At 42.1% G+C, this 26,587-nt stretch overlaps 4 protein-coding genes across 5 annotated transcripts; 3 read left to right on the top strand and 1 right to left on the bottom strand.

Moving 5' to 3' along the window:
* The first annotated feature begins 6,367 nt into the window (after window positions 1-6,367).
* LOC118780179 (heat shock 70 kDa protein-like) lies at window positions 6,368-8,378 on the top strand. Its single transcript, XM_036532537.1, has one exon. It carries the CDS (start codon window positions 6,368-6,370, stop codon window positions 8,297-8,299), a length of 1,932 nt encoding a protein of 643 aa, XP_036388430.1. The 3' UTR covers window positions 8,300-8,378.
* Window positions 8,379-10,511: 2,133 nt separating this feature from the next.
* LOC118780178 (heat shock 70 kDa protein-like) lies at window positions 10,512-13,787 on the top strand. Its single transcript, XM_036532536.1, has 2 exons — window positions 10,512-10,588; window positions 11,552-13,787. The coding sequence occupies exon 2, from the start codon at window positions 11,574-11,576 to the stop codon at window positions 13,503-13,505; it is 1,932 nt and encodes a 643-aa protein (XP_036388429.1). The 5' UTR covers window positions 10,512-10,588; window positions 11,552-11,573; the 3' UTR covers window positions 13,506-13,787.
* A 2,263-nt stretch (window positions 13,788-16,050) lies between these two features.
* LOC118780378 (E3 ubiquitin/ISG15 ligase TRIM25-like) lies at window positions 16,051-21,726 on the top strand. 2 transcript variants are annotated; one of them, XM_036532828.1, is made up of 8 exons: window positions 16,051-16,654; window positions 16,971-17,066; window positions 17,160-17,393; window positions 17,643-17,802; window positions 18,447-18,484; window positions 19,748-19,781; window positions 20,093-20,219; window positions 21,086-21,726. In XM_036532828.1, exons 1-8 carry the CDS (start codon window positions 16,067-16,069, stop codon window positions 21,162-21,164), a joined length of 1,356 nt encoding a protein of 451 aa, XP_036388721.1. In that variant the 5' UTR covers window positions 16,051-16,066; the 3' UTR covers window positions 21,165-21,726. The 2 variants fall into 2 exon arrangements, with proteins under 2 accessions (XP_036388721.1, XP_036388720.1); XM_036532827.1 differs by having other exon boundaries at window positions 19,748-19,823; window positions 21,086-21,721.
* An 800-nt stretch (window positions 21,727-22,526) lies between these two features.
* LOC118780377 (heat shock 70 kDa protein-like) lies at window positions 22,527-25,516 on the bottom strand. Its single transcript, XM_036532826.1, has 2 exons — window positions 25,440-25,516; window positions 22,527-24,480 (listed from the first exon to the last, which is right to left on the bottom strand). Exon 2 carries the CDS (start codon window positions 24,456-24,458, stop codon window positions 22,527-22,529), a length of 1,932 nt encoding a protein of 643 aa, XP_036388719.1. The 5' UTR covers window positions 24,459-24,480; window positions 25,440-25,516.
* Between the last annotated feature and the right edge of the window lie 1,071 nt (window positions 25,517-26,587).

Here is a 26,587-nt window from a genome sequence, read left to right on the forward strand (position 1 = left end):
AATAATGGCATTTCGCGGCTCAGTGACTTTGACAAAAGGAGAATGTAATCAAATGATCAACAATTGTTCAGCGCTGCCGTGTTTGACAGGGAAGACTACCCCCAACTAAACGCTGCTGCCCCAGAATACATGTTTCAGGTGACTGTTTTGTCCAAGCAAGAGGGGCGTGTATGGGGGAATCCAGCTCCACTCTGGATCCATTCTCTCTGGATTCCACATAGCTCAGTTGATCAATAAAATGGCACAATTTGATGTCATTCTTATACTAACCTTTATTTCACCAGGAGGATCAACTGAGAACAAGTTGTCATTTGCATACCATTTAATTAATATGTGCTCATCGATTCATTCTCGTTTTTTGGTTGGTTAGCTTGTGTCTTGCTTTATGTGGATGATTATGTTTGTGTCTATATATGGGACAATGTGCTTATCGATTGCTATTAAAAGAAATGCAATAATTCACGTGTTATTTAAAAGTCCAAAACATACATATGATTTTTACAGCTATATGTATTACCGTCTGCAATACAGTCTCATGTTATTTATGGAACCATGCATTTGATTCCAAAAGCAGCTGGTGGCTTTTGAAAAAAAAAAAAAAAAAAAAAAAAAAACAGACATTCTGAACCATGGCAGAAATTCTGCGCATGATGTTGTGTTACAAATAGATGTAGACATCTTTGGCTTGTGGGCATTCCAAATAGTGAAAATGAGTTCTGGTGTTGCGGATAATTGACTGTCATTATTTATTGTACCACTAGGTGGCAAGTTAGCGGCGTTTGCATTTAGTCACACCCAAATTCACTATGCCAACATGCTATGATCACTTATTTGAGAATTAAGGGGAGTAATTCCAACAATCAAAGGAAAACAATGCATGCATACATAAATAATCAATAAAATACATTTTAGATAGCTTAGATTTTTGCATTTATCTCAAAATTTATACACCTGTTCTGATATATTTTTTAATCTATTCATTAAAATAATTATTTAACCATCTATTTATATATTCATTTACAGGTTTTATCCTCCAGGGACATTCCCCTGTGATTGTAACACAAAAAGATAAAATCACCTATGAAACAGTCAATTGCAACATCTGTATTAGTCATATTGTAATGGTATTCCTCATCACAGAAAAAAAAATGATTAAATTGTTTTATCTACTTTGTCTGTCACTCAGGTTGGCTATACTGAGTCCATGCTGGAACTCAAACTATTATAAAATTTTAAATTATGATATTGTAGAAGGCAGCATTCTAATTTACCAGTATTCCCCCAAAAACTATAACATATTTAATGAAACAGATATCAACAACTGTAAGTTGAAAACAGAATTTTCTGGACAGAAAAACACTCAAGTCTTTCTCACAAAAGCGGAAGTCATTATATAGTCTTGTGCATAATGCATGAGAATAATTGATTTTCCATACACTAAAAGATGTATTTTACAAGCACTAATATGTCTGAGTGGATCTGCCATTGACATGTTTTATTAATTCTATGATCTCCTGCTCATTTACCCTTCATCTGTGCCTCTAAAGCCAGGTCTTTGCAATGCACCTCTAAAGCCAGATATCCATGTGTCCACATCAGCTTCATGTGTGCTTTTCTACAGTGAAACAAAAAAACAGTTTGCATTTCACTGGTATAAACCCACCTGTGTACATGTGACTGTGATGCCCCCCCCCCCCCCCCCCCCCCCCCCAAAAAAAAAAAAAACCTTTCCCCAGCAGAGTGCCATTTTCAAAATGATTCTTAATATTTGAACACCTTGGCTTCAGGCAAAGTACAACCATGGAGCAGACACACAATCTGCATCTAAACAGCATCTGAATTACATTTGGTTAAACTTCCATCAATGTGATGGCTACTATTAGCACAACCAAGAGAGGTAACCAGTCCCACCCTCAGACACACATACAGCCAAGAAACAGGAGAAAACTGATACAGGTTCTGCCTATACTGTGCAACCCTGGGGTGATTAAATCAATGTGTGAATCAAGCTGCTTGGTCTTTTTCAGCCTCAAGTAACAAGTATTAAGTACTCCATTGCTCATCGTATGTTTCAGGTTAGTTCATCATGAGATTGTGAAAGTGGGAAATGACCAAAATGTCTTATGACCATACTGTAATTATAGCTTTTTCTGTAAAAATAAAACTAAGTTTTGAGAAAGATTCAGTGTGCAGGAGAGCAGCACTCCAGAACTGTAATAAATGTACCACTGCTGTAATGAATGCTACTGGTGTAACCCAAGACAGAAAAGTACAGTGCATTTTACATTTACATCACCATGGGAGCCATTGAAGAGAACAGAAACAGTGTGGACTGAATTGGTCCCTCAGCAGTATTGCATGTAATGTTGGACCCACTGAAGTGTTTCCTGTAATGTTGGACTCGCTGAAGTGCTTCCTGTAATGTTGTGTATCACCAGTGTGGATTCCCAAAGCCATTATCATAGAGGAAATACTTGGATCACATAGTTGCTGGCAGATACTTATATTATAACTGACATGTTTATTATCATGGGTCTGGTCATCAGTCTGACCTAATGTTGAAGTCAAAAAAATGATCTGATGATCAACTTCAGTCTGAAATATAATATAAATATAAATATAATGTAAATAAATACATAGATAGATAGATTTTAACAATTCATGTCCTCACTATAATTGAATTAAATAAATGCAACTTTATAGTGCATACCACAATAATGTATCAGAGATTATTTTAATTTAGGGTGAAAAATTATTGATAAATCAATTGCTTCACCATTATGGTATTAAAACTTAGACGGATTCCTTCTCTAATATCGCCATCTACTGCTTATGACATGTACAATAATTTGTTCTGAGAACTTGCCATAATTATTTCATATTCCCAAACAACAGAAAAAGATGTTTTCCAAAACAGTCAGAGACTGTGTCCAGACATCCAAGCACTGTGCCAAGGCAAGCCACAGATACAGCAAGTTCAGTAAAGGAACAAACCAAATTAAGGAAAGGGACAAGACAGATGGGGAAGGTTAAGACAAAATCTCTATGATCAGGAATGTTGATATTTTACAGGTGGGGGATAGTCTTTCAGAGATCTAAGTAATAACGATATTCCTGTAATGCAATATACATTACATCTAATAACAGACCCAAATTAAATTCTTACCATACATTACTCCATACAAAAAACAAACAGATTATAGATTAAACTTAACTGCTGATTTTTTACAAATTACAAATTAAGTATGATGATTTTGAAGAGTGATCCAATACTTTAACGAATTGATCATTCATGACCAACTATAGTACGTTCAAGCAATTGTTGATTAAACACCACATCAACACATTAATCAAGTGATTTGGTGAGGTAATGAGGTAATCTGACCTGCTGAAATTTACGACTGCTGAAAATCAGTGAAGAAAAACAAAGAAAGGAAATACATGCCTCATGAATGAAGAGAACAGAGCCTCTGTGTCAGAGAATATGCTGGCAAGATGAAATATACAGATACCTTTTGGGCTGTACTTGCCTTTTCTCTGTGTTCTCTGGCGCTTTCAGTGCAGTGCATTGGGAACACACTGAAAGGGGGGTGTGTCTGTCTATGCTGGACAATGTCATGCTGGAGTGGCATTTGGAGCACACAGCTGAAACGAAGCACAACTTCAAAAGGCACCATGGCCACAGTTTGGTGTCCTTTTTGTAAGTTTCGAAATCAACCTGCATGTATAGATTTAACGTGATACAGCTGTTGGAAGACTGTATTCACAAGTTTGAATCTAAAACCCTCAAAACCAACCCACTCTATTGGTCTCTTCAAATAACTTAATCTAAATCCATGTGCGATTACATAATTGTCAGATGTTTTGTTTCAAGCTGAAAATGTCACAACACAGTTCAAAACGAATGAACTAGAAGTGAAAGTGCGTCAAGTTTTAGCAAATGAATATTTCATCAAAACAAATATTGATCACAATCGATGAATGATGAACATTTTCAACATTAATGGGCTCACTGCAGTGAAAGAGATGCAACAGTATGGCGTTCGGGAGATAATAACTAATAATAGATGATAACATGACCATGTCCCATACGGTTATGTTCATTATGGTACTGTCACTCAAAAACTATGATCTGAGGTTCCAGGTGCACATAATATATGAAAGAGACTATATATATTGCCATGAAAAAATAAAAATAAATTTAAAAAGAAGAGAAAAAATGTACTTATTAAATAGTAAGAATGTACATACAACTAAAAACAAGAGAGACAAACGACAAATGTGCAGTTATGCAAAAACTGTAACCTGTAGAGACAGACATATCAATTGCAATGCTAGTAGCAAAGAGTAAAAACAGCGACAACACAAGAAAGCCACACACGGGCGATGTTTACGCTGCTCAATTTAAAGTCGATTTGCACATTAATCTCATCGCAGCAGGTAATTGTTGTCATATTTTCAAACGTAAAAATTGGATTTTCTTTTGAAATATGTTAAGATGAACATTACCGATAGATCCTGCTAGATGACCAACAGAGACTTTCGAGAACACCGAAAGGTACACAACAACCAATACCAAAAGAGGAGCTCGACAAAGCGGGCAAAGCTTTTACAAAGCTGTCCAAGGGAAGCGCGTGTGCCCGCTCCGCACCCAAGCAGCTGCCTGAAAACTGCGCGCTCGTGAAAAGCTGGTTGGTTTCTTTACATTTTGCCAGATCATATGCTGTATAATCGTGCGGTGTGTGTCCTCTGAATGGTAATTCATGTAAGAAAAGTAAAAAGATAGAATATTCTCTAAATTGCATGATTTATCTATCTTAAAATCAAGCCACAATCAATAAACGAGGAATGTTTCAACATTAAACTCACAATGCGATCCAAGACATGCTGTAGCATGTTCGTAAGAGCATGAAATTGACCACTGAACATGATATCACGTATAGGATATGGTTCTGTGTTTGTGTGTGTGTGTCTGTGACCTGTCTATATTCATTCTAGATTCTAGGTGCACAAAATATATATGAGGAGGATATATACTGACATACGTAAAATATGAGAAGATCGTCAAACAGTATGAATGTATTAGAAGTTAAAAGCAAGACTACAGGCAAACGAAAATGTGTATTTATGTACACTGTAGAAGTAGACATATCAGCTAAACTGCTATGAGAGTAAAAAGCAAACCAATGACCCAATGTGGCAGAAAAACATACAAGACAGCCATACATTTTCCACGATGTTTCAACGCGCCGCTCAGTTTAAACGCCACCTGGACATGAATCTCGTTGCGGCAGATAATCATTGTGATAATTTCAAAATGAAACTGCATTTGCTTGTTAAATATGTGTGAACCCACAATTCCGACGGAGGTTGCCAGCTTACCCGCTGAAACTTTCAAGGACGCCGAAGCGAAAGCAACGACCAATAACCATACAGGAGCTGGCAGGACCAGCTCTGCCGTCATATTGGCTGTACACAGTGCGCGTGTGCCCCCAGGGCAGCTGACTCACAGCTGAGCGCTCGAGAGAAGCCGGTTACTTTCCAGAACTCTCGGGAAGACACGCAGCGCAACATCGGGAAAGAGCGCTGCGATTGGACGATGGAGCCAGAGAATTCTCGAACCATAGCGTTAGATATAAAGAGAGGGCACTTCGGAAGGTGCATTTAGTCAAGCGAGCAGTTAGCCGGAAAACCTAGCGGATAGTAAACCCGCACATCAACGGAGATAACTAGCTATTTCTGTAAGTATGCCGCTCACCGTAATCTTCTTTCAATGATACGGTTAACAAACTTTTGGATCTGTTTCTTGATACGTTACAGATACACATTTAGGTTTAGCTACAATGGTTATTATATGGAAAATGTTGTCCTGTCGTGTTTGGAACAAATTTTGATGTCTGGTTAACCGCAGAATTGGTTTCATTTGGTTCATTTCAGTGTACACTTGTTCAAGAACGTAGCCGAAGAGCTTGCAGTGCCGAATTATATTTTCATAATGTTCTTTTTTCATTACTACATTAATGTTCTTTCGTGTAGTAATGAAAAAAATCCACAATTGTTTTTGGTGGTGAGTGATATTTACAGTGTAGATGTTTTTAAAAGCATATGAAGAATTAAGCAAAAATTTTGCGCCGAAAATATTAGAGAGTATTACTGCAACCTTAGTTTTCCATTGCAATCTGAGGATATTTTACAGAGTAGCCAGTTTTGCTTTGTGTTTTTTCAGCGCACTTTAGGACATGTTTTGAGAAATTACTGAGAGAATCAACCGTGTTAATTTTGATATGTATACATGTAAAATTGTCACAGCTGTTTATGCTTAATATCGATTTTCTTGTATTCCAGGCAGCGTGTACAAATAAACAAGATGTCTTCTGCGAAAGGAGTGTCAATCGGGATCGATCTGGGAACCACCTACTCCTGCGTGGGTGTGTTTCAGCACGGAACGGTGGAAATCATCGCAAACGACCAGGGCAACAGAACCACTCCCAGCTACGTAGCCTTCACGGACACAGAGAGGCTGATCGGGGACGCTGCCAAGAACCAGGTGGCCATGAACCCCAACAACACCGTCTTTGACGCCAAGCGTCTGATCGGCAGAAAGTTCGAGGAGCCCGTTGTGCAGTCGGATATGAAGCATTGGCCTTTCAAGGTGATCAATGACGGAGGAAAGCCTAAAGTTCAGGTGGACTACAAAGGAGAGAGCAAAGCCTTCTATCCAGAAGAAATCTCCTCTATGGTGCTGGTGAAGATGAAGGAGATTGCCGAGGCCTACCTTGGCCAGAAGGTGTCGAACGCGGTCATCACCGTCCCCGCCTACTTCAACGACTCTCAGCGTCAGGCCACCAAGGACGCCGGCATGATCGCCGGGCTGAACGTGCTGAGGATCATCAACGAGCCCACGGCGGCCGCCATCGCCTACGGCCTGGACAAAGGCAAGAGAGGTGAGCGCAACGTCCTGATCTTTGACCTGGGCGGGGGCACCTTTGACGTGTCCATCCTGACTATCGAGGACGGCATCTTTGAGGTGAAGGCCACGGCAGGTGACACTCACCTGGGTGGGGAGGACTTTGACAATCGCATGGTCAATCACTTTGTGGAGGAGTTCAAGAGGAAATACAAGAAAGACATCAGCCAGAACAAGAGGGCGCTGAGGAGGCTGCGCACGGCATGCGAGAGAGCCAAGAGAACCTTGTCCTCCAGCTCCCAGGCCAGCATCGAGATCGATTCTCTCTTTGAAGGCATCGACTTCTACACTTCCATCACCCGGGCACGCTTTGAGGAAATGAACTCCGATCTCTTCAGGGGTACGCTAGAGCCTGTGGAGAAGGCCCTGAGAGATGCCAAAATGGACAAGTCGCAGATCCACGATATTGTTCTGGTGGGAGGCTCCACCCGAATTCCTAAGATCCAGAAACTCCTGCAGGATTTCTTCAACGGCAGAGAACTGAACAAGAGCATCAACCCGGACGAAGCGGTGGCCTACGGGGCGGCTGTGCAGGCCGCCATCCTCATGGGCGATACTTCTGACAACGTGCAGGACCTGCTGCTGCTGGACGTGGCGCCACTGTCACTGGGTATCGAGACGGCGGGAGGAGTCATGACCGCCCTCATCAAGCGCAACACAACCATTCCGACCAAGCAGACCCAGACCTTCACAACCTACTCCGACAACCAGCCCGGGGTCTTGATCCAGGTGTACGAAGGAGAAAGAGCCATGACCAAAGACAACAACCTGCTGGGCAAGTTTGAGCTTTCGGGCATCCCTCCGGCCCCGCGCGGTGTCCCCCAGATCGAGGTGACCTTTGACATCGACGCAAACGGCATTCTCAACGTGTCGGCGGTGGACAAAAGCACGGGCAAAGAGAACAAGATCACCATCACCAACGACAAGGGTCGGCTGAGCAAAGAGGAAATCGAGAGGATGGTGCAGGAGGCTGACAAGTACAAAGCCGAGGACGACCTCCAGCGAGAGAAGATTGCTGCCAAGAACACCTTGGAGTCCTATGCCTTCAACATGAAGAATAGTGTGGAGGATGAGAAAATGAAGGGCAAGATCAGCGAGGATGAGAGGAAGAAGGTCATTGACAAGTGCAACCAGGCCATCTCCTGGCTGGAGAACAATCAGCTGGCCGACAAGGAGGAATACGAACATCAACTGAAAGAGCTGGAGAAAGTGTGTAACCCTATCATCACCAAGCTGTACCAGGGAGGGATGCCAACAGGAAGCTGTGGAGAGCAGGCTCGGTCCAGTGCAGGGTCCAACGCTCAAGGACCCACCATTGAGGAGGTGGATTAAAGGAAGTGAAATTATGAACAGTGTGCCAGATACTATACTTATTTCCTGATGCAAACATGTTTGTTAAGGATGTTTTTCCTGGTTAAAGGTGTTCAAAATGAATTGTTTCTAAAAACTGTTTGACTTTATGTCATTAGTCAACATCATTATGTTGACTGCTTATCATGTTGTTGTCAACACTGGCTGTTAAGGTCATAGTGTAACTATAAATGTTGACATGTGCACCATGTTTGTAATGATGCCTTCAATTTTCCATTCAGATGAATGCCATTCTTAGAGCTCCAGTATATTTGCACTTTTGTAGTTTGTAAATACTGATTACAGAGTAAAAATTTCAAATGTGAGAATTTTTTTTTTGAAGTTTTGTGTTATTTACTCGTTCATGAGCTGGACCTTTGAACATTGGCAATAAAGTGTTTAAGATAAAATGATTTCGATCGTTTGTATCTTCTTTTCTGCTAAACCTGATAGTGTCATTTTCAAGCAATAGTGCCATGTAAATGTTTGTGGCCTCCACCAGATGAATCTAAAGCACTTTCCAGCATCAGTTCCTAGGAACAAAGGGTTCATTGAAAAGCAATAATCAGGTGGTTTTCTTTTCACTATCTGGTAACAATGACTGTATCACCACGATTTCTAAAACAGTATTTAATTTTTTCACCAATAAACTAACTAAAGTTCACACTGATAGTAACGGACAGCAAACTCAAGAAAAATGTGCACAGTTTGATGTACATGAATGCTTACTAAGATTACGTGTGAGTATTTTAATATTTTCCGTGATCGATATCTGGGAATTATTTCGATGATGTCATAAAGGAGGATGGAAACAGATAAATCACACAAATATTTTTCTCAAATTAAATCAGTGCATCAATAGGCAACAGAAAAGTCCATATATGGAAAAATAAGTAAGACACACTCTACATTAAACACTTCAATTATATTTTGATATTTCTCATATGTTGCCATTGGATGTACAGTATTTCACTTTCGTCAAATATTATTTCTCCCCTCGGAGAAGAAAAAATGCTTACACCTTGTTATCAAGTCCATGTTGTAGCTGGGACAAGTGAAATCACAATTTAAGAAATCAGCAACATTTTCAACATTTACAAATCACAATCCAAGCCACCAAGTAACGTGTTTCTTTTTAAAATATGAAAACAAATCAGTTTGATAACATCATTTAATATGGATCGCATATTGCGATCCTACTAGATTGGTTACTATGTCTTCGTTGTAACACTTGTATGATCTCTAAGGTTCGCAAAATAAACGAACCATAACGTCTGTCGTTGAAGTGTGTTACGTAAAACACTTTCGAAAGTTTTTTTTCTTTCACGTTAAAACGTATACATGTACTGAAAATGAGACATTTGAATACAGGGAGATGAATATTGATGGATTTATTGCGAAAACATATACACATTGCGTATATGTGAACAATTTACATTAACGCATTGCCGTTAGAGAATCAATGAAATCGATGACCTCATAAAACACCCCAGAACATTTTTCAAGAATTAAACTAATGTAATGTGATGTTTTAGCGCGCTGCTCCATTTTATCTTACTTTTCCTCAAACACACTCTGATGAAATTACTCTATGGCTGTCTTAATTCTTATGATCATTATTTTCATCGTGCCTGAACATGCTCAAACATTAAATTCCGAAAGCGCTTTCTGGTTTGCTAACTGACATCTTCCAAAGTCTCGAATGGCCAGTTGACTGCCATATGTGACCCATTGTTAAGAATTCCAAGATTACCAACAAAACGCCGCCTATCGAACCTATGGCAGGGATGCTGGAACTCGCTAGAATGCGCGACTTTGGCGATGATGTCAGCAGTGTACAGTGTGCATGCTCACGCCCACCATACAGATCTGCGGCGTAAAGTCACCTACTTTTATCCTTAGGAAGCGATCCTGAATAGGACGAATATTTTGCAGTTAAAAAAACATGGGGAAAGGATTGGAAGTGGGTAAAACGATCTCAGATGTGTTGTCAATGGAAAAAATTACACGGACGCGGTCTACCGGGCCGCACTCGCATGCTCGGGAAGAATCGTCTGCTTTCGAGAACTATCCGGAAGGTTCGCGGTTACGCGTGTGAGGGAGGAGCGCTCTCATTGGTCGTTGAAGTTTGAGAATTCTAGAAGCGCCGCTTCTTGTATTTATTGACGACCAGAGCCGCAGCTTTCAGTGTTAACGAGCAACCGCTGGAGAAAGAGCAACGTCGCCAAAAAGAAGAAGAAAGACAGCTGCAATTCAACGGAGCTAACTTGAGTAAGTTCACTTTTTATGAAAATACGGTTAGCCAACAGCAAACGACTTCTTTTTTAAAGTGCTGGCTTGATACCATTAAATAGATAACCAGCTAGGTATATAAAAGAGATGGAAATGAACAATTTACCCGCACAATGTCTTTGTAATTTAGTGAACCTAGTTTCTAGTACAGTTACTTTTCGTTGCTGTGCTCTTAATGATGCAGGCTAGCTAGTTAGTTAGTGCAAGTATCGTGACCAAGTTGACATTCGTAAAAAGTGAGGAGACACTGAGAGCTAACGGTGTTGGTCGATGCACTAGGCAGACTAGCTCTCTTTTTAGTATTATTTAGTGAGGTACCTGGCCCGTTTAAAAGAGCTAGAGTTGTGTCGTGCAGGTAACGCATGACCCAAATCTGGCAACAGTAGTCAGCGGTTTGTATGGAAAATGGCTAAGTGCACAAGGGAGAAGTGTACATGTTCGTATTTGTAATATCCAGACGAGCGTTGGTTTGTCTGTCATACCTGTTTCCAAACGTTTAATACTTTCATAACATTGTGCACAGCGTATGATTGAATAGGGGAAGAATCCATATGGTTTGAATTTATTCTGACAGGTGACATCGATGGGTTCATTAGTCTCTCCGTCTCGAAAGAATATTAACAATTCGTGTGTTGTTTGCGTATTTTACATCATCTAGAATGACTTTACACTTCAGGCTGCATTTGAGAGCTGTCAATTTATTTTCTTCGCAATTAGGAAATATCTTAAGCATTGCGTGGTTTTCCATCCTCGCTGCTTTTTGTCGCTTAAAAGAATTTGAATTAATATGAAGGACCCCGCTCCCCAGTATACTGTTCTTTGTGAGGTAACTGAAAGCAATAGAGAATTGACTGTGTCAGTAAGACGGTTTAAAAAACAGTTTTAGCGAATGACGTGTTGCTTTACATACTTACGTGTTTTCTGTTTATTTTTCTACTATAGGTGGCATATATCAATAAACAAGATGTCTTCTGCGAAAGGAGTGTCGATCGGGATCGATCTGGGAACCACCTACTCCTGCGTGGGTGTGTTTCAGCACGGAAAGGTGGAAATCATCGCCAACGACCAGGGCAACAGAACCACTCCCAGCTACGTGGCCTTCACGGACACAGAGAGGCTGATTGGAGATGCTGCCAAGAACCAGGTGGCCATGAACCCCAACAACACCGTCTTTGACGCTAAGCGTCTGATCGGCAGAAAGTTCGAAGAGCCCGTGGTGCAGTCGGATATGAAGCATTGGCCTTTCAAGGTGATCAATGACGGAGGAAAGCCCAAAGTTCAAGTGGAGTACAAAGGAGAGAGCAAAGCCTTCTATCCGGAAGAAATCTCCTCTATGGTGCTGGTGAAGATGAAGGAGATTGCCGAGGCCTACCTTGGCCAGAAGGTGTCGAATGCAGTCATCACCGTCCCCGCCTACTTCAACGACTCTCAGCGGCAGGCCACCAAGGACGCCGGCGTGATTGCCGGGCTGAACGTGCTGAGGATCATCAACGAGCCCACGGCGGCCGCCATCGCCTACGGCCTGGACAAAGGCAAGAGAGGTGAGCGCAACGTCCTGATCTTTGACCTGGGCGGGGGCACCTTTGACGTGTCCATCCTGACTATCGAGGACGGCATCTTTGAGGTGAAGGCCACGGCAGGTGACACTCACCTGGGTGGGGAGGACTTTGACAATCGCATGGTCAATCACTTTGTGGAGGAGTTCAAGAGGAAATACAAGAAAGACATCAGCCAGAACAAGAGGGCGCTGAGGAGGCTGCGCACGGCATGCGAGAGAGCCAAGAGAACCTTGTCCTCCAGCTCCCAGGCCAGCATCGAGATCGATTCTCTCTTTGAAGGCATCGACTTCTACACTTCCATCACCCGGGCACGCTTTGAGGAAATGAACTCCGATCTCTTCAGGGGTACGCTAGAGCCTGTGGAGAAGGCCCTGAGAGATGCCAAAATGGACAAGTCGCAGATCCACGATATTGTTCTGGTGGGAGGCTCCACCCGAATCCCTAAGATCCAGAAACTCCTGCAGGATTTCTTCAACGGTAGGGAACTGAACAAGAGCATCAACCCGGACGAAGCGGTGGCCTACGGGGCGGCTGTGCAGGCCGCCATCCTCATGGGCGATACTTCTGACAACGTGCAGGACCTGCTGCTGCTGGACGTGGCGCCGCTGTCACTGGGTATCGAGACGGCGGGAGGAGTCATGACCACCCTCATCAAGCGCAACACAACCATTCCGACCAAGCAGACCCAGACCTTCTCAACCTACTCCGACAACCAGCCCGGGGTCTTGATCCAGGTGTACGAAGGAGAAAGAGCCATGACCAAAGACAACAACCTGCTGGGCAAGTTTGAGCTTTCGGGCATTCCTCCGGCTCCGCGCGGTGTCCCCCAGATCGAGGTGACCTTCGACATTGACGCAAACGGCATTCTCAACGTGTCGGCGGTGGACAAAAGCACGGGCAAAGAGAACAAGATCACCATCACCAACGACAAGGGTCGGCTGAGCAAAGAGGAAATCGAGAGGATGGTGCAGGAGGCTGACAAGTACAAAGCCGAGGACGACCTCCAGCGAGAGAAGATTGCTGCCAAGAACACCTTGGAGTCCTATGCCTTCAACATGAAGAGTAGTGTGGAGGTTGAGAAAATGAAGGGCAAGATCGGTGAGGATGAGAGGAAGAAGGTCATTGACAAGTGCAACCAGGCCATCTCCTGGCTGGAGAACAATCAGCTGGCCGACAAGGAGGAATACGAACATCAACTGAAAGAGCTGGAGAAAGTGTGTAACCCTATCATCACCAAGCTGTACCAGGGAGGGATGCCAACAGGAAGCTGTGGAGAGCAGGCCCGGTCCAGTGCGGGGTCCAACGCTCAAGGACCCACCATTGAGGAGGTGGATTAAAGGAAGTGAAATCATGAACAGTCTGTCACACACTAGACTTCTTTTCTCTTGCAGATATATTTGCTAAAGATGTTTTTCCTGGTTAAAACAGTTTATTTTTTTTCCTTTTATTGTAACACGGTTGCTCTGGTTTTACATTGTTGTCAGCACTTGTTAATGGATATGCCTTTTCAAAAGTGTTGTCAAATATTATGACACCTTTTAGTTAACATTTGAGGGGAAACATTTCTTAAAGTTTCCAGATGTGTATTTTGTAAAAATTAAAGTGTAAATGTTGGTCTTCATAGTTTGTATTTCAGGTTACCTGTTCATGGGCTGGACTATGGACACTTGTAATAAATTATTTAAGATACAATAATTTTCTTTGTGCATTCCTTCTTTGCCCCCTTACCTTCAGCGGCTGTTTTCAGTGATAGCCCCATTTAATTTTTCCTTGTCTCCACATTGTGAATCTACAGCATTTTCAGATATCAATTCCAGGGAACAATATGTGACTTGAAAAGCTGGAATACTTTCCCTAATGCCTAAATACAGGCATTTTCCTGAGATATTCTTTTCCCTCTCTGAAAAAAGGAAGCTATTAGATACTTGGAAGATAGATTCTTTGTCAAGTGAAGTCAGTCAAGCATTACGAAATGGAAGTGTCTACACAAAGAAAAATAAGTAATATGGTTGCAATGTTTAGATCTTACACATCTCTGTATTTCTTGACATTTTGCCATAGCACATGCGGTGTAATTGTGTGGTGTGCGTCTTCTGAACGGTTCTACATGTGGGGAAAGAAAAAAGATTGCATATACTCTATGTTCCATGATTTATCTGGGACAATCAAGCCAGATTCAATAAACAAAGAATATTTTGACATTTTGACAATCTCATATTTCAATCCAAAAATGGTGTAGCATGTTTTTAAATGTGTGAAATTGACCACTGGTCATGATATCACTTATTATACTTTCCATGTTCCCGATGCACACAAAATATAAAGGACGTTATTATAAATATATTATAATAATATATTATAAAAAATATTATAATTATAATTTCTTATATTAATAAGAAAAAAAATGAGAAAAATTTAACGCAAGAATGCAGACTTTTCGCAGAAATTTATGCAACTTTTCGATGATTATTAATTTTACACTGTAGAAATACACATATCAGCTATAATGCTATGAGAGTAAAAAGCAAACCAATGACCCAATGTGGCTGTCAGGGTTTCAGGGACTACTTCCCACAACGACCAGCAGGCGTCCTCATGACAGCCTTTCTCTACCAGTTGCCTAATGCTTCCTGTAACATCCACCAGGGGGAATTTACTTCCTGTTTGTGTTTGCACTGTGTATGTCTAATCATTGTCTGATTGTTCATATTTGTTTGTATTTCGTCTTGAATGCTTGCTGTATGTAAACCCTGCCTGTTGTGATGTTCCCTGCTCAGTCTTGAGCTTACCTGCATTCTGTGTCTTCCTGTGCTAATTCTTGCTTGTTGTTAGTAAAGATTCTTTGTTTTTGTTTTTTCTTTTGAAATCCTTCCGTGTTTTGAAGTATCTCTGCATCGGGGGCCTTCCTGCTCACTGTTACAGTAGCAGAAAGCCATACAAGAGAGGCATCCATTTTGTGCGATGCTTGAATGCACCACTCAGTTTAAACTACACTTGCACAGTAATGTAAACTTGGATTTGTTTGTTAAATATGTGTGAATCCACAATTTCAGCAGAGTTTGCCAGTTTACCCAGTGAACCTGTCTGAAACTATTTATTACAGGATAAGAGATTCAAAAGTGAGAAGTTTTATGTTCATTCACTCATTCTTGAGTTGGGCCTTTGGAAACTGGCAATAAACCTTTTCAGATGCAGTGTTTTTAGTTGTTCAGTTGTTCTTTCCTCCTAATCTTTGTTGTGTCTTTTAACAACAGTCTTGTTATATTGTTCCTATTTTTCAGCAGCTTCCAAAACCTTTTCACATGTTAGTCTAGATACTCACAGAAATGGACTTTTTGAAAAGCCATGTGTAGATACTGAAAAATGTATTTCTACATATTATTTTAAAATTATTTATTTTCATAATTTGTATGAATTGTCACAAATTTTTATGTCACCAGGGACCTTTATTAAATTGCACTGACTCTATTAGACATGAAAATTGAAACAAAACAAAGGATAATGTAATATGTTATTCAGCACATGAATAAATTGGGTAATTAGCAATATTTTCATGGGTTTGCTGTAACTATAAAACCTGATCACAATAACCTTAAGTTAACCTTAAGTTAACCAATAACCTAAGTATGAAGGCATTGACCACTAAAATGTAATCTATGATGATTAATTACATTCCCTGTCACAGGCAGCGGAGGCAGTTTGATTGTGTGTAATATCTGTTAGTGTATTTTCACTCCACACAGCCTATCCTTCTAAAGTTGGCTGCAGTCCAAATTCATGGCTTATAAGGCTGGGGGAGTTTCATGAAGCCACTCCCACCCTTACGTCACTTACAGGAAAGTGAAACTTGAAAGTGTTTGTGTACATTCTGTGCTTCTTTCTCACTGTGTGGAGTACGATGGCACATTCTGCTATCTTGGACCAAGACCAGTTTAATTGTTCAGTCTGTCTGGATCTACTCAAGGATCCGGTCACTATTAACTGTGGACACAGTTACTGCATGGACTGCATTAAAGATTGCTGGGATCAGGATGATAAAACCGGTGTCTACAGCTGTCCCCAGTGTAGACAGACCTTTAGCCCCAGGCCTGTTCTGGGCAAAAACACCATGTTGGCTGACGTGGTGGAGAAATTAAAGAAGACAGGACTCCAAACTGATCCTCCTGCTCAGTGTTATGCTGGACCTGGAGACATGGCGTGTGATGTCTGCACTGGGAGAAAGCACAAAGCTGTCAGGTCTTGTCTGGTGTGTTTGGCCTCTTACTGTGAAACTCATCTGCAGCCTCACCATGAATCTTCTGCTTTACAGAGGCACAAGCTTATCAATGCCACAGGAGAGCTACGGGAAAAGATCTGCCCTCAGCACGACAAACTGCTGGAGGCTTACTGCCGTACCGATCAGCAATGTATCTGTCTACTGTGTATGATAGATGAGCACAGAGACCACGTCACGCTGTCAGCTGCTAAAGAAAGGACTGAGAAACAGGTACGAATCTCAGCTGTTTATGAGTGATTCTGTGACAAGTTTCTTCTCTCTGTAGATTTAATTCCCTCCTGTACTGCTTAGGGCATCTAATACTGATTTTTAATGCAGTTTTTCCAATTGTGATAGTCCATATTAAATATTTAAAGCAAAAATAGCCAACACTCTCATAATGTTCAGAGGCTTTTCCTCCAAGGCATGTTCAGTCCTTTGCCTATTGGCTCTGCTGTGATACCATGGAGTGTGCTGATTCACTGAGCTGGGAATGTAATGGCATGTGAAAGACTGTTTCTGTTTCTGTTACTGCTTCTGTGCACAGAAACTGCAGGAAACGTCACAGAAGGAATACCAGCAGAGCATCCAGGAGAGGGAGAAGGAGTTGAAGGATCTGAGAGAATCTCTTGAGTCACTCACTGTGGGTACCAGAGAAGATGATCTCAAAAAGGCTGCTGTGGTCTTGCAGTGAGATAGCACCGTGTCCTCCTCCTCTCTCTGTGTCTCCTAACAGCGCTCAGCACAGGCGGCAGTGGAGGTCAGCGAGAAGGTCTTTACTGACTTGATTCGCTCCATTGAGAGAAGGCGCTCTGAGGTGAAAGAGATGATCAGAGATCAGGAGAAGACTGTAGCGGGTCGAGCTGAAGAACACCTGGTGTGTCTGGAGCAGGAGATTGCTGAGCTGAAGAGGAGAGACGGTGCACTGGAGCAGCTTTCACGCACAGAGGATCACATCCACTTCCTCCAGGTAACTGGCTCTCCGGTAACCTACAGTACACCTCATGTAGATTTCTCAGACAGCATGCGCTGACATCTTCATGTGTCTCACTTCACTCTGTGTCTTCAGTTCAATTCAGTAAACATCATTAAAAAGCGGATGAATTGTCATGACAGCAAATGCAAAAGCAAAACAAACATTCTCATTTTTTTTTCTCTGCTTTGCCTCTCTGTCTTTCTTTTCCTCTCTGTTTCTCTTTATTTCTCTCTCTCTTGCTAGAATTGCGAGTCTCTCTTTTTCTGTCCTGATTCTAGAAGCTTACCCTGCATGACTATAAATCCATCCACTTTATTTGGGGATGTGAGTAAAGCAATTTCTCAGTTGAAACAGCGATTAGAGAGCATCTGTCAGGAAGAATTCATCAAGATCTCTCGGACAGGTTGGTGGGAAATAATGTGTTTTTACTCAAAACTAGCACAAAAATTCCTCCTTGGCTCTGTGCTTAACAGGAGTGCAGGGAGACTGTGTTTAACAGGAGTTCAGGGAGACTGTGTTTAACAGGAGAGCAGGGTGACTGTGTTTAACAGGAGAGCGGGGTGACTGTGTTTAATAGGAGAGCAGGGTGACTGTGTTTAACAGGAGAGTGGGGAGACTGTGTTTAACAGGAGAGCAGGGTGACCGTGTTTAACAGGTGGGAAGTGTTGGAGGGGGCACATGCTTGCAGCTTCAGTTGTGCCCATGAGCATTTATCCTGAATCACTACAGTAAATATCCAGCCATGTAACTGCCCTGGATAAGAAACCTAGCTAGCAGAAAAGGCAAGGAAAAATAAAACACTTTACAAAATTATATTTTCTATACATTTTAGAATTCTCCATTTAGGAAGAATATTATGGGATGCATGTTCAGACGTGGTTGTTTGTGTTCAGAATGTTCCATTGTTCCTGCACTTTTATTAAAGACAGTTTGCATCCTTGTGTAGCTAATATATAGCTGTGAAAAATCTGCTATATGACTGATTTTAATGTAAATGTAGGAACTGTCTCTGTTGGAAATATGGCTCACCATGTGTTTCTCTTACAGTGAAAGATGTCTGTCTTCTTCCAGCCCCAGAACCCATGGTCTGTCTTTAATTTGTGTGCATGTGTGTGTGTTTTGGTAGGAAACTTGTGAATTATAATGCACAGTGGCTGTATGCCTAAATTAGACCATTTCCAAATTTTATTAATGCATCAACAAGTACCTTTTGTGAAAAACAGACTGTCTAAATGTTTAAAAAACAAAAAAAACATCTAATTTTAATTTTATAACTTTCTGAATTATGCTATGATTGTAGCCGTAACAGACCATTATGGGATGTCTCCCAGGTAGCTCAGTGGTTAAGGCACTCGCCATGTGCACAAGCTGAGCTTTGTCATCGAGGTCCTGTCTCAAATGTCTCACCTCTGGCAAAGAGCAGCTTCATTCATTGGATAGGGGTCCCCTCATTCCACTGCCCTTAGATGGATGAGGACAGCGAGACAGTGCCTATCACCCACTGTAGCGCACTGTGTAAAGTACAGTGCAAGAAAAGCTGCTGTCTTCCTATGACCAAGTCAGAGGATTGCATTCATCTCCCCCTAGTGCTCTTGTGTCATGATGAGATCAGTCTAAATCACTGATTCTTAATCCTGCTCCTGGCCCCCCCTGCTCTGGACATTTTCCATCTTTCCCTGCTCTACCTACCTGACTGAACTCACTTTTGTGGTACTTTTGATTAGCTGAGCACACCCGATCAAGAGCACGTTAATTTCAATCAGGCATGTTTGGAGAAAGGATAGATAGAAGATATGCAGGACAGGGGGGCTCCAGGAGTAGGGCTGCATCCGAATACTCAGTATGCACTAACATTGGTTAAGAACGTACTACCCGACCATTACAATAGTGCATTCTATGGGTATGCGAGCGAGTAGTAAGGACAAAATTCGGACGTACTCTGCCACCATCTCACCTGTCCTTTGACCCGGATGTTTACATGTTTTAAAAATCAGTCTGCTTTACCTAGCTGACTGTCAACCTGAGGTAAAACGAAAAACTAATGTTATGTAACAAGCCAATTGATTTGTCATATAGGGGGAAAAAGCATTAAAATCCTACTGTGTGAATGCAATTGGGGCCAGAATTAGTGGCACCCTTGATAAATAGGTACAAAAAATACTGTAAACTAAAAAAAATGATACCGTTATCAACATAAACTTTATTTTCCAACATGTGTAAAATATATCATCAAGGAAAAGCATTGACAGATTTAATTAGGGACATTTACATCTTGTTGCTGGGATGCGTTTACAGTGGCTTTGGTACAAAAAGTGACTAAAATTGTTTTTTTTGTCTTTTTTTCTCAGTCTGGCCTTGTCTCTTCAGAGGCCCAGGCTGAAAGTGAGTCTGTGAGCAGGAAGCCTGCTGGTCTGTTTGGACAGGGTATGCACACACACAGGGCACAGGTCACAGGTCACCCCTCTGTGTCAGACATCACTAGAAGTTAATGCAAAATCACTGCCCGGCAGAGAGGAGCAGAGATGCAGGAACTGCAATAATCACAGCTCCATCCCACGGTTTCTTGGAGTCAAGACTTTACCATGAAAGAAAGTTTGAGCCAAATCAATGCTATCTCAGTATGATAAACCTGATCACTCAGTGCTCTGGCTGTCTGTAGTTTTCACCTCACTGTCTTTTGCCTGTGTTCACAGAACCGTTCTTTCACTGGCCAGCAGGTGGATCACAGCAGGATACAGTCAAGCTAATCCCCTGCTTTCCATCTATACCCTCCTCTGCTCCAATGTTCACAATCTCACGGCCTCCCACCCACCATACTGGGTAAGCCTGTGCCCTTGTTGGAGGGGGGGGGGGGGTGTTTGGGGTCACAGAAAAAGTCTGTCCTTGAAATCTAAGTAGAAGGAATGCATTTTTATTTGTAACAAAATATACAACCTCTATGTAAAATGCCTAAATGATTCACACTTTCATAGTTTTTGCATTATTTGCATTTATTGTAGTATATTGTATATATAAATTCAAGATAAATATGAACTCAGTATAAAATACCACACTGTAAATATGTCAATAATTGATGCATTCTTTGAAGAACATCATACATGTTGTATTATACATAAACCATTGAATTAGGATGAGGGTGAGCATCTGCAGCAGCAGTGTGGTGTAGTGATAAGGAATAGGGTTTGTAACCAAAAGGTTGCTGGTTGGATTCCCTGCTGGGGCACTGCTATTGTAACCCTGGGCAAGGTACTTAACCCACAATTACTTCTGTACATATACAGTTATATAAATGTATGAACTTGTATGTTGCTATGGACAAGACCCTCTGCTAAATGGTAATAATGTGATGTAATCTGCAGGTTTGTAAGAGTCAATGTATTAGGTGATGCATTCAGAGTCCTCTCTCACTGCATAATCATGTGAGTGCCGTTCTTGACCAGCCATTGGTTAATAAGCCTTACTTATGCAATGAACAGCTCTCTAAATGCAGGTGTCCAGGTGAAGAGGAGACATTTACTCTGTAGTTTGCTTCAGTAGTGTGTTGGCTAGTTCTGGTGGAATTGTTTCGTTTTTTAAAGTAATTTTTGTACTTTTGCTCCCTCTGTGTGTTTTCTGTGTGGTAGTGACCAGTGTGGTAACAGGGCCCTGAAACTGACCCTGCCCCCATTATCCCCTTTCCCTTACAGCCCAGCAGAAACAGCCTCTTCTGGTTATCGGCCCACCACAGGACGCAAGTTCAAAAATGTAGCCAGACGCCGCAAATAGGCGTGCAGTGAGAAATAAATCTGACAAGAATTTCATCTGTCAGTATTTCAATATTAATATATTAATATTAATATCTGAATCTATGTGATTAGCATTCATGTAAGCTCTGCATTGGGGGAGGGGGCAGCGAAAAGCAAACTACTGAAAATATAAGCTGTCTGATTACATTGTAAAAACAGTGGTATTGTTGAACATACATTGCAGAGCTGTGATATTTGAAATGATGCAATGTGTGACTGTAAGCTTGTGACAAACTCGTGTGATGTACAGGAGCAAGAGAGACCCATCCTGGAGAGGGACAAGGAGTAATTGGGCAGATGTCAGTTTGGTATCTCAGCTGCTCTCAGTTCATGCTTTAATACTTACATTCTGCTGTTCTGTTATTGCATTTGTACATGAAATACCACAATAACTAATCCCCTGCTGCATTACAATTGTTTGGTTTGAATGCAAAAAAGTTGGAGATTTTCCTAGATTACTGTAATTTTCTCTAATATTCAATGAGGCAAAATATCAGCAAGGTCAAAATGTGTAAATACTCAAAAGACAGATTTTTTTATTTTTCCTTATCTGAACTTTTTTGCTATTGCTGCACTAAGTTCATATCATAAGAAACTGTATTTCGCATGTGTTTTCTCTCTGTATGTGATGTAAATAATTTTGAGGTATAAATTTAAGAAAAGAAGAAAATACAAATGTGTCTTCATTTCCAGTTTATACTCTCACATTTATAATCTGTTAGTGTCAGCACTACATTTAATATGGTGAGTGATGGGAAAGTAAAAACTTTATTTTACTATTTTACTAATATGTAGCTTCCTTTTTTCAGAGGGGGAAAAGATTATCTCAGGAAAATACCTGGGAAAGTATTCCAGCTTTTCAAGTCACATATTGTTCTCAGAAATTCATGTCTGAAAATGCTGTGACAGGGAAAAATTAAATGGGGCTATCACTGAAAACAGCCACTGAAGGTAAGGGGGCAAAGAAGGAATGCACAAAGAAAATTATTGTATCTTAAATAATTTATTACAAGCGTCCATAGTCCAGCCCATGAACAGGTAACCTGAAATACAAACTATGAAGACCAACATTTAAACTTTAATTTTTACAAAATACACATCTGGAAACTTTAAGAAATGTTTCCCCTCAAATGTTAAATAAAAGGTGTCATAATATTTGACAACACTTTTGAAAAAGGCATATCCATTAACAAGTGCTGACAACAATGTAAAACCAGAGCAACCATGTTACAATAAAAGGAAAAAAAAATAAACTGTTTTAACCAGGAAAAATATCTTTAGCAAATATATCTGCAAGAGAAAAAGTCCAGTGTGTGACAGACTGTTCATGATTTCACTTCCTTTAATCCACCTCCTCAATGGTGGGTCCTTGAGCGGTGGACCCCGCACTGGACCGGGCCTGCTCTCCACAGCTTCCTGTTGGCATCCCTCCCTGGTACAGCTTGGTGATGATAGGGTTACACACTTTCTCCAGCTCTTTCAGTTGATGTTCGTATTCCTCCTTGTCGGCCAGCTGATTGTTCTCCAGCCAGGAGATGGCCTGGTTGCACTTGTCAATGACATTCTTCCTCTCATCCTCGCTGATCTTGCCCTTCATTTTCTCATCCTCCACACTACTCTTCATGTTGAAGGCATAGGACTCCAAGGTGTTCTTGGCAGCAATCTTCTCTCGCTGCAGGTCGTCCTCGGCTTTGTACTTGTCAGCCTCCTGCACCATCCTCTCGATTTCTTCTTTGCTCAGCCGACCCTTGTCGTTGGTGATGGTGATCTTGTTCTCTTTGCCTGTGCTTTTGTCCACCGCCGACACGTTGAGAATGCCGTTTGCGTCGATGTCGAAGGTCACCTCGATCTGGGGGACACCGCGCGGAGCCAGAGGGATGCCCGAAAGCTCAAACTTGCCCAGCAGGTTGTTGTCTTTGGTCATGGCTCTTTCTCCTTCGTACACTTGGATCAAGACCCCGGGCTGGTTGTCGGAGTAGGTTGAGAAGGTCTGGGTCTGCTTGGTCGGAATGGTTGTGTTGCGCTTGATGAGGGCGGTCATGACTCCTCCCGCCGTCTCGATACCCAGTGACAGCGGCGCCACGTCCAGCAGCAGCAGGTCCTGCACGTTGTCAGAAGTATCGCCCATGAGGATGGCGGCCTGGACAGCCGCCCCGTAGGCCACCGCTTCGTCCGGGTTGATGCTCTTGTTCAGTTCCCTGCCGTTGAAGAAATCCTGCAGGAGTTTCTGGATCTTAGGGATTCGGGTGGAGCCTCCCACCAGAACAATATCGTGGATCTGCGACTTGTCCATTTTGGCATCTCTCAGGGCCTTCTCCACAGGCTCTAGCGTACCCCTGAAGAGATCGGAGTTCATTTCCTCAAAGCGTGCCCGGGTGATGGAAGTGTAGAAGTCGATGCCTTCAAAGAGAGAATCGATCTCGATGCTGGCCTGGGAGCTGGAGGACAAGGTTCTCTTGGCTCTCTCGCATGCCGTGCGCAGCCTCCTCAGCGCCCTCTTGTTCTGGCTGATGTCTTTCTTGTATTTCCTCTTGAACTCCTCCACAAAGTGATTGACCATGCGATTGTCAAAGTCCTCCCCACCCAGGTGAGTGTCACCCGCCGTGGCCTTCACCTCAAAGATGCCGTCCTCGATAGTCAGGATGGACACGTCAAAGGTGCCCCCGCCCAGGTCAAAGATCAGGACGTTGCGCTCACCTCTCTTGCCTTTGTCCAGGCCGTAGGCGATGGCGGCCGCCGTGGGCTCGTTGATGATCCTCAGCACGTTCAGCCCTGCGATCACGCCGGCGTCCTTGGTGGCCTGCCGCTGAGAGTCGTTGAAGTAGGCGGGGACGGTGATGACCGCGTTCGACACCTTCTGGCCAAGGTAGGCCTCGGCAATCTCCTTCATCTTCACCAGCACCATAGAGGAGATTTCTTCCGGATAGAAGGCTTTGCTCTCTCCTTTGTAGTCCACCTGAACTTTAGGCTTTCCTCCGTCATTGATCACCTTGAAAGGCCAATGCTTCATATCCGACTGCACCACGGGCTCTTCGAACTTTCTGCCGATCAGACGCTTGGCGTCAAAGACGGTGTTGTTGGGGTTCATGGCCACCTGGTTCTTGGCAGCGTCTCCAATCAGCCTCTCTGTGTCCGTGAAGGCTACATAGCTGGGAGTGGTTCTGTTGCCCTGGTCGTTGGTGATGATTTCCACCTTTCCGTGCTGAAACACACCCACGCAGGAGTAGGTGGTTCCCAGATCGATCCCGATCGACACTCCTTTCGCAGAAGACATCTTGTTTATTGATATATGCCACCTATAGTAGAAAAATAAACAGAAAACACGTAAGTATGTAAAGCAACACGTCATTCGCTAAAACTGTTTTTTAAACCGTCTTACTGACACAGTCAATTCTCTATTGCTTTCAGTTACCTCACAAAGAACAGTAGACTGGGGAGCGGGGTCCTTCATATTAATTCAAATTCTTTTAAGCGACAAAAAGCAGCGAGGAGGGAAAACCACGCAATGCTTAAGATATTTCCTAATTGCGAAGAAAATAAATTGACAGCTCTCAAATGCAGCCTGAAGTGTAAAGTCATTCTAGATGATGTAAAATACGCAAACAACACACGAATTGTTAATATTCTTTCGAGACGGAGAGACTAATGAACCCATCGATGTCACCTGTCAGAATAAATTCAAACCATATGGATTCTTCCCCTATTCAATCATACGCTGTGCACAATGTTATGAAAGTATTAAACGTTTGGAAACAGGTATGACAGACAAACCAACGCTCGTCTGGATATTACAAATACGAACATGTACACTTCTCCCTTGTGCACTAAGCCATTTTCCATACAAACCGCTGACTACTGTTGCCAGATTTGGGTCATGCGTTACCTGCACGACACAACTCTAGCTCTTTTAAACGGGCCAGTTACCTCACTAAATAATACTAAAAAGAGAGCTAGTCTGTCTAGTGCATCGACCAACACCGTTAGCTCTCAGTGTCTCCTCACTTTTTACGAATGTCAACTTGGTCACGATACTTGCACTAACTAGCTAGCCTGCATCATTAAGAGCACAGCAACGAAAAGTAACTGTACTAGAAACTAGGTTCACTAAATTACAAAGACATTGTGCGGGTAAATTGTTCATTTCCATCTCTTTTATATACCTAGCTGGTTATCTATTTAATGGTAACAAGCCAGCACTTTAAAAAAGAAGTCGATTGCTGTTCGCTAACCGTATTTTCATAAAAAGTGAACTTACTTAAGTTAGCTCCGTTGAATTGCAGCTGTCTTTCTTCTTCTTTTTGGCGACGTTGCTCTTTCTCCAGCGCTTGCTCGTTAACACTGAAAGCTGCGGCTCTGGTCGTCAATAAATACAAGAAGCGGCGCTTCTAGAATTCTCAGACTTCAACGACCAATGAGAGCGCTCCTTCCTCACACGCGTAACCGCGAACCTTCCGGATAGTTCTCGAAAGCAGACGATTCTTCCCGAGCATGCGAGTGCGGCCCGGTAGACCGCGTCCGTGTAATTTTTTCCTTTGACAACACATCTGAGATCATTTTACCCACTTCCGATCCTTTCCCAAAGTTTTTTTTAACTGCAAAATATTTGTCCTATTCACGATCGCTTCCTAAGGATAAAAGTAGGTGACTTTACGCCGCAGATCTGTATGGTGGGCGTGGGCATGCACACTGTACACTGCTGACATCATCGCCAAAGTCGCGCATTCTAGCGAGTTCCAGCATCCCTGCCATAGGTTCGATAGGCGGCGTTTTGTTGGTAATCTTGGAATTCTTAACAATGGGTCACATATGGCAGTCAACTGGCCATTCGAGATTTTGGAAGTTGTCAGTTAGCAAACCAGAAAGCGCTTTCGGAATTTAATATTTGAACATGTGCAACCACGATGAAAATAACGATGATAATAAGATTTAAGACAGCCATAGAATAATGACATCTGGGTGTATTTGTGGAAAATTAAGATAAAACGGAGCAGCGCACTGAAACATCACATAAAATTAGTTTAATTCTTGAAAAATGTTTCGGGGTGTTTTTATTAGGTCATCGGTTTCATTGTTTCTCTAACGGCAATGCGTTAATGTAAATTGTTCATATTTAAGCAACGTGTATATACGTTTTCGCAGTAAATCAATCAATGTTCATCTCCCCCTGTTCAAATGTCTCATTTTCAGTACGTTTTGCAGGTTTTTACGTGAAAGAAAAAACTTTCGAAAGTGTTTTACTTAACACACTTCAACGACAGACGTTATGGTTCGTTTATTGTGCGAACCTTAGAGATCATACAAGTCTTACAACGAAGGCATAGTAAGCAATCCGTTATGTGCGCAATTCGCGATCCATATGAAATGATGTCATCAAACCGATTTGTTTTCATAATTTAAAAAGAA

This window comes from Megalops cyprinoides, chromosome 7 (assembly GCF_013368585.1).
Source record: "Megalops cyprinoides isolate fMegCyp1 chromosome 7, fMegCyp1.pri, whole genome shotgun sequence".
Taxonomy (NCBI): Eukaryota; Metazoa; Chordata; class Actinopteri; order Elopiformes; family Megalopidae; genus Megalops; species Megalops cyprinoides.

What these genes read in the sequence shown, in the direction of transcription:
- LOC118780179 (XM_036532537.1), top strand. Translation starts at nt 6,368, where the DNA reads ATGTCTTCTGCGAAAGGAGTGTCAATCGGGATCGATCTGGGAACCACC.
- LOC118780178 (XM_036532536.1), top strand. Translation starts at nt 11,574, where the DNA reads ATGTCTTCTGCGAAAGGAGTGTCGATCGGGATCGATCTGGGAACCACC.
- LOC118780378 (XM_036532827.1), top strand. Translation starts at nt 16,067, where the DNA reads ATGGCACATTCTGCTATCTTGGACCAAGACCAGTTTAATTGTTCAGTC. An exon ending in AAGAAAGGACTGAGAAACAG is followed by an intron (nt 16,655 to 16,970) that starts GTACGAATCTCA and finishes TTCTGTGCACAG; the next exon opens with AAACTGCAGGAAACGTCACA. An exon ending in TGCTGGTCTGTTTGGACAGG is followed by an intron (nt 19,824 to 20,092) that starts GTATGCACACAC and finishes CTGTGTTCACAG; the next exon opens with AACCGTTCTTTCACTGGCCA.
- LOC118780377 (XM_036532826.1), bottom strand. Translation starts at nt 24,458, where the DNA reads ATGTCTTCTGCGAAAGGAGTGTCGATCGGGATCGATCTGGGAACCACC.